This window comes from Acanthisitta chloris, unplaced genomic scaffold (assembly GCF_000695815.1).
Source record: "Acanthisitta chloris isolate BGI_N310 unplaced genomic scaffold, ASM69581v1 scaffold10787, whole genome shotgun sequence".
Lineage (NCBI taxonomy): Eukaryota > Metazoa > Chordata > Aves > Passeriformes > Acanthisittidae > Acanthisitta > Acanthisitta chloris.
In genome coordinates this window covers 7,506-14,854 of record NW_008683210.1, presented here as the reverse complement: position 1 = coordinate 14,854, position 7,349 = coordinate 7,506, and the positions used below count along the sequence as shown (strand labels likewise).

Here is a 7,349-nt window from a genome sequence, read left to right as displayed (position 1 = left end):
GTTGGAATGGAGCTTAGAGATCAGACAGCCCTGACCCCCTGCCCTGGGCAGGGACACCTCCCACCAGACCAGGTTGCTCAAGGCTTTAGCCAACCTGACTTTGAACACTGCCAGGGTTGGGGCAGCCACAGCCTCCCTGGGCAGCCTGTGCCAGTGTCTCACCACCCTCACAGGAAAAACTTCTGCCTAAGATCTAGCCTAAATTTCCCTCTTTCAGTTTATCCCCATTATCTCTTTTTCTATCACTGCAGTTCCTAACACAGTCTCTCTGCAGCTTCCCTGGAGCCCCTTCAGATCCTGGCAGGTTGCTCTGAGGTCTCCACACAACCTTCTCTTCTCCAGGCTGAACAGCCCCAACTTCCTCAGCCTGTCCTCACAGGGGAGATACTTCAATCCTCTTAGCAATGTCGTGGCCTCCTCTGGATTTGCTCCAACAGTTCCACGTCCCTCTTACATTGAGGGCACTAGAACTGTGTTACCCCAGGTGAGGTCTCAGCAGAGCATGGAGGTCTCTCCTACCACTAAAATTTAGGACAGTGCTTGTATATATCAATAGCAAAACTCAGATCTAGGTAGATTTAAACACAAAATTTCAGTAGTATTGGGGAAAAAAACAGCAACTCAGTATAAAACTGAATGAACTTTATGGATGAAAGGAGAAACTCTCAGGTATGAGGTTCACAGCAGATACAGAACATCACTTGGTGGAGTTGTGTTCAAACTCTGGAGAGGAACAAGGAGCCTTTTACATTACCTCCACTGAAATCTCCTTGGGTGTCATGGGCCACTTGTGCTCATACTTGTCTTTCACAGTTTGGTCACTGTTGGCAGGTGGTGCTGAGTTCTCAGGCCGCACTCCATGGCTTGGTTTGCCCACCAGATTTTGAACTGACTTTACCATATTCTTTAAATCCTCCGGGTAGGGAGTGGGGTAACGTTTTAGATTTATTTCAACCTGAACATTCATAGAAAGAATTAAAGCACAAATACAAGATGAAAACAGCATGCAAACTGAAACATGGGCATAGTCCTGGGGCCAGGGGCACCTTGCTCACACTTTGGTTCCTCTGAGGTGTCACAGAGAGCTCTCTGCATGCAGTTTGGGGCTGAAATTTGCTCTCAGTTACTCTCTGTCATACAATGAAATTCCAGTGGCATAAAATAATGGATTGGAATGGCTCCCTCCCAGCCTGTCTTTTCCACTGGAATAGTGTTGTACAAACTGAAGCATGGGCACAGTTCTGGGGTTAGGGGCACCTTGCTCACACTTTGGTTCCTCTGAGAAGTCATAAAGAGCTCTCTGTGCAGGCTGGGGCTGAAATTTGCTCTCAGTTACCATAGACTCATAGAACTTTAGGAGTTGGAATGGAGCTTAGAGATCAGACAGCTCCAACCCCCTGCCCTGGGCAGGGACACCTCCCACCAGAGCAGGTTGCTCAAGGCTTTCTCCAACCTGACTTTGAACACTGTCAGGACTGGGGCAGCCACAGCCTCCCTGGGCAACCTGTGCCAGTTATCTATGTCAACCTACAATGGAATTCCAGGGGCATAAAATAATGGATGGGAATGGTTCCTACAAGCCTATCTTTCGCCCTGGGATAGTGTTGCACAGACTGAAACATGGGCTCAATCCTAGGGCCAGGGACACCTTACTCACATCTTGGTTCCTCTTAGATGTCACTGCATGCAGTTAGGGGCTAAAATTTGCTCTCAGTTACTGTCAAACTACAATGGAATTCCAGTGGCATAAAATAATGGATGGGAATGGTTCCCTCCCAGCCTATCCTTTACCCTGGGAGAGTGTTGACTTGGGTTCTGTACTTTGCTGGAGAGCACTGACACATTCAATCACACTTGTCAAAACAGTCCTGGTGTAAATGCTGAATTAATTGAGCTACATTCCATGGACTCAATTAATCTGAATTATCAATGGCAGCTGAGAACAGGATCTGATCCACTGGGAGCTATTTGCTCTCTGAGATGGATAATGGATGTACATGCACTCAAGTGTGTCTTACTCTCTTCTTATGCAGGAAAACAGACTCCAGAGAGGTCCCCCTAAGGCCACTGAATGGTGCTTTAAGTGACTGACAGACCCACAGGTTCTCTAGAAACCCCCACATTGATGGTTCTGAGATTCCCAGAGTGAGCTGTGTGTGTCAGGACAACTGCTCTGAGGCTGTGAAGCTTGAAATTACCTCACATTTACCACATGATAGAGTGTTTGGAATCATTTCCCACCAAGCAGCTTTGACCTCCTCACGTAGGTGAGATAAAAGGATCTTTTTTAAACAGCTCACTTAGTAACTGTTGGATTGAAACTCCTAACAAGTTGGAAAAATGTGATTTTTGGATCCAAATGAATATTCCAGAGGCAAAAGCATGCTTGATTTGGAAGATAAAACTCTATGGAATACAGGTCTGAATAAACACTTACAGAGAAGAGATTCTGACATGACTGGAACAGAAAACGTTCAATGTGTGACTGTGATGTTAATGCCAATAAGGAATTTCAACAGAAAAGGGAAATTAAGCTTGTAAAGCATCACTGAAGCTCTGCTTGGTTTGTGGTTGAAAGAAATCATATTTAGAGGCCTAATTAGGCAGTTGCTTCCTCCCAGAATCCAGACCATGGTTTAAGGAAAAGGTCTGAGCCAGACACAGCTAAAAGCCAAGTCACAGAGCAAATCCACAGTAAGCACTAGGCAGGGAAAATTAACTGGGAGAGATAGACAAGCCCTAGACAGGGATTTCAGCAAGAGTTTCACACCACTGTGAGTATTAATATTAAACAGCAGAAACCCTGGCAGCTGTGGTGGGCGATAGCACTGGAATGCAGATATTTCTCTCACTGCTTCACACTCAGCATCACAGAGGAAATCTGTATTCTCTGTCCATAGGATTCCTGGGTGCTTAATGCCACATCAAAAGCAGCCTGACCCTGGAGAGAGAGTTCTCCAAGTTCAGAATTCTTGATGGAAGAAGCTATTGAGCAATTCCAATTACCAAATCTACTTTAACATGTGCTTGGCTGAGAGTTGCCTTTTAACTGTAAGAGACAGAGTGAAATCTGTGTATGCTGTTATAAACCACTGCAGTGCTGGTGGCTACTGCCTCTTGGGAATTTAAATTAGCCTTCAGATTCATCCCTTAAAGGTCTGGAAGTGCTAAAAATGTAGATGTTGAAGGCTCTCCAAGACCTACTGCAACCCATGGCTGGAGGGACTCACCTGAAGCTCCAGCAATCAGCTTTTAGCTCCTGTGTGTGCGCCTGAAGATGCCTGGTGAACCCTTCACCAGGTAACTCCTTACAAGACTTTTCTGGCCATCCATAGGATCATGGAATCATTTAGGTTGGAAAAGACCTCTAAGATCATCAACTCCAACCATAAATTGATGTATAACAGTGAGTTGGCATTACTGGGAGAGACCATGGACACACCACAAGGACGGAAATGAGCATTTCTATCTTGTTAATCGTAATTGAATTGGAGCTCAATTTTTCCTGGTTTGGGCTGTTTTCCATGAGGGGAAACTCCACACATATCAGTGGGAAACCTTCCACCCCAACAGCGGGAAACCACCCACCCCAAAAGCCTGGCAAGGTTTCCCAGGTACTGACAGTGTTACCTCTCTCCTTTCAGGTTTTACGAGCTACAGCTGTTTGTGGGTATCTGGGGTACTCACAGTGAGGCGGGAGAGAGCAGATATACTCCCTTCACAGGTGGATGGAGATACCTGAGCAGCTCCCACCTCCCTGCTTAGCTTCTTATTAATTCCTCTCTCTGTAAGTGATAACTAGAATGCCAGTCACAAAACTTAGTGGTTTGGTCTGATGAGAAGAGATCAGGATCATTGTGCAGGAGAGGCACATTGGATTGGGGATGGGAATAGAGGAATCTCACATAGAAAGAGTCAGGTACTACTACATTGGTTTACACCCACTGCCTAGGGATGAGAGGAGAACGGGTGAGGAAGAACTCCAGGAAATATTATAGCATCATGGAATCCCAGACTGGTTTGGGCTGCGAGGGACCTTAAAGCCCATCCTCCATCCCCTGCCATGGGCAGGCACACCTTCCACTAGCCCAGGTTGTTCCAAGCCCCATCCAACCTGGCCTTGAATATGCTTTAGTGCTGAACCCTTCCACAGTGACAAAGCAGTGAACCAAAGGGTAAAGCCTCTCCTTTTGGTAGGTCACAGAATTGGTGAGAATCACCTTCTGCACTGACACATTCCTGTGTGACTCCATCAAGCTGCAAAACCCTCCTTGACTTCCACTCTGAGAGAAATATGGAATCCCCTGTGGGATCTAAACACACCTAAAGAACATGAGGATTATGTTATTTACACCAAAATGGCTCAATTCAAGACATGTATATTGAATGCTGTCCATACTGTGTGAATAGCAGAATAAATCAAACTGAACTTACCTTAACTTTCCCTGGATTTTCCTCTTCTTCCTTCTTGTCTTCAAATTCAAAGGCAACAGTCATGCGCTGCTGCCTCTGCTCCTCCCACAAAGTGGGATTAAAGCTGTCACTGTCAGACTGGAAATCTGCAGGGACATGGCAAAGGGCACAACAACAGCAGTGATTGCACCCAGAAGTTGGAAATGATCTGAAGAGACTTGGTTTTAGTTGATCATGTGCTCGTGTTTGAAGGGGGAATGGGAGTGGGAACTGGGAAACCATCACAGAGCTGTTATTAAAACAGGGATAAGTGTGATGGGAAGCAACAGGGTTTGGGGCAGAGCTAGAACAAAGTGGATTGAAACTCTGATTTACTGTAGAAGCCCTGTGAGAAGCCAAACCCTCAGTTCAGCCAGGCTGGGAGCCCTGAACCCCCAGGCCATGGGGCAGGACAACCCCAGCCCCCAAATGGGTGTAGTCTCTGCCTAACAGCCCATCCATATGCAAGGCAGAGCTCATTCCTGACCCTGCACACTCAGATCCCAGGTCCAAACTGCTTCTACGCAGTGTTTCAGGAAAGGTAAATCTGATGGCCTGGGAATAACAACATTTCTGTGCATGGGACAAACAGGGACTGTATGTGTGCTCTGTGGGTTTGGCGTGTGAGGAGACTCACATAGAGCCATGTCTGAACGTCCCCCTCCCCTCTGGATGTTCTCTACCCTCTAACAGAGCCCCATTCCTGCCTCTGCAGGAGCTGGTGGTGCTGTACCTTCATCACTGCGAGGCTGCTGGGGGAACATGTAGTTGGTCAGCACTCGCTGCTTTGTTTCAGGATGTGCCTCCGTCTGCAGTGGGATGAGAGCCTTGGACTGCAGGAGAGGGAAAACAAGGGTGAACTCAGAGCATGTGTCCTGCTGAGATGGGATTTCAGCTGCTGATAAACAGGAAATGCAAGGTTATCTACAATTCTGTATGCAAAGAAACTCCCTATAGACTAAAACTAAGTGTTAAGGCTGGTGGAAATGCCTCTTCTCCCACTACTTGCTTCTGCAATTCCTGTCATTCCCACCAGGATCAGCAGAACACTGAACATAGTTTCATAGACCGTTCAGGGGTTGGAATGGACCTTAAATATCATCTAGTCCCTGGGCACCCTGGGACACCTCCCATAAGCCCAGGTTGCTCCAAGCCCCATCCAACCTGGCCTGGAACACTGCCAGGGATGGAGCAGCCACAGCTTCTCTGGGCAACCTGTGCCAGTGCCTCAGCACCCTCACAGGGAGGAATTCCTTCCCAATATCCCATCTGTCCCTGCCCTCTGGCAGTGGGAAGCCATTCCCCATTGTCCTGTCCCTCCAGGCCCTTCTCCCAAGTCCCTCTGCAGCTCTCTTGGAGCTCCTTTAGGCACTGGAAGGGGCTCTAACGTCACCCTGGAACCTTCTCTTCCTCATCCAGTGCCAACCCCTTGCCCTGAGCAGGGACACCTCCCACCAGAACAGGTTGCTCAAGGCTTGATCCAACCTGGCCTGGAACACTGTCAGGGCTGGGGCAGCCACAGCCTCCCTGGGCAAAGTAAACGACGGAGGAGTAAATTCATGGTAGTTGTTAGTTCACCTGAGGGCAAACCTGGCACAAGACACGAGAACTTACATGGAGACACACTGAGTGTTCAGATCTTCCTGTTGGGTTTTACTCCAATTGATGATGGTTTATTATTGCTTTGTTCTAATGCAGCACCCAGGAGTGACTGTCCTAGTCCATAGGATGGGATTTACGCTATGCTATGCCACAGAAAAGCCAAAATGCTGGAAAATAGTGTCTGTTTCAAAGAAAGAGGCTGTGCTATGCCTGGGCTGAGCAGCTATGCAATGTCATTTTATTTCATGAAAATGAGAGTGTAAAAAACAAGAATCCTAATTTAACACATTAATATTTAATCATTTTCTCTTCCCCCTCCCTTCAGTTCTCACAGTTTTTTGCTCAGCTCTAAAAGTAAATGTACATTTAAGACTTATTCTCATGCTCAGCTGCTGCTGGAACTGTTGCATTTCTCAAGGTTCATGTTGCATAATTGGTTTTAAAATAGAATCCTAAAGAATCTCTGGTTAAAACCAAAGGCCTCAAACAAGGCACACTCAGATTTCAAAGGCACTTAAAGAAGTGTTTTCTCCAAACACACAGAGTTCTGGTGCACCTCTGATATGTTTCAACTCCTCCTGATTACAGTGGAGTTTAAAATATGCAGGAATGAAAGAATGGATAGGAACGGGGCAGAGGAAGACAAGAGATGGAGCAAAGGATGGAATAAACAACTAACAAGCTTGGGAACAACTTGAATTTCTATTTACAAACTGTTTTATTGCTGCTTTTGCCCTTTATTTACTACTTCTGTAAAGACAGAGAAGCTTAGGTGAAATAAATCCTGCCCAGGTGATATTTCCAAGCCAATCAATGACATCCAGCAGGAGCTATACCTTGATAGGGAAGTCTAAGGCTGGGCTGGAAGCAAACACTTCCAAAATTCTCCTGCAACCATGAGTTAAATTCCAGGTTTCATTCTCAGCCCTTGCTCCAATCCCTCACTAAGGAAACCAGGAATATTGAAAGGCATTACCTGGTTGTCAGAAAGCCACAAAGCTGCAAGTTCTTTGAGCTTAGTAAAAGTGAATGGTAAGTTCTTCAGCCTGTAAATGACAATATTGGAACAACATGAATCCTTCATTTCCACTACAGATCTGTGTGCAGCATGTTTACCTTAATCAGACTCAAACAGCTATAGCTTAATGTCTTATTTTCTCTCATTTTCTACTAAAATACAATATTTGATTAAAGACATTCCACATGAGCAGTGACTTTTGGCATCTAAACCTGCTGACATTATACCCCAAGGCACTAAGGAGATAGTGATATCTTGCCTAGGTTTTAAAGTACCC

At 46.1% G+C, this 7,349-nt stretch overlaps 1 protein-coding gene across 1 annotated transcript in view; it reads right to left on the bottom strand.

Moving 5' to 3' along the window:
- Window positions 1-7,100, bottom strand: part of LOC103806160 (leucine-rich repeat-containing protein 7-like) — a gene marked incomplete at both ends in the record, with an annotated part of 15,519 nt that extends 8,419 nt beyond the window's left edge. Inside the window, 4 exon segments of the mRNA XM_009078839.1 lie at window positions 755-955; window positions 4,435-4,559; window positions 5,186-5,285; window positions 7,031-7,100. Coding sequence (XP_009077087.1) covers window positions 755-955; window positions 4,435-4,559; window positions 5,186-5,285; window positions 7,031-7,100 — 496 coding nt within the window.
- Between the last annotated feature and the right edge of the window lie 249 nt (window positions 7,101-7,349).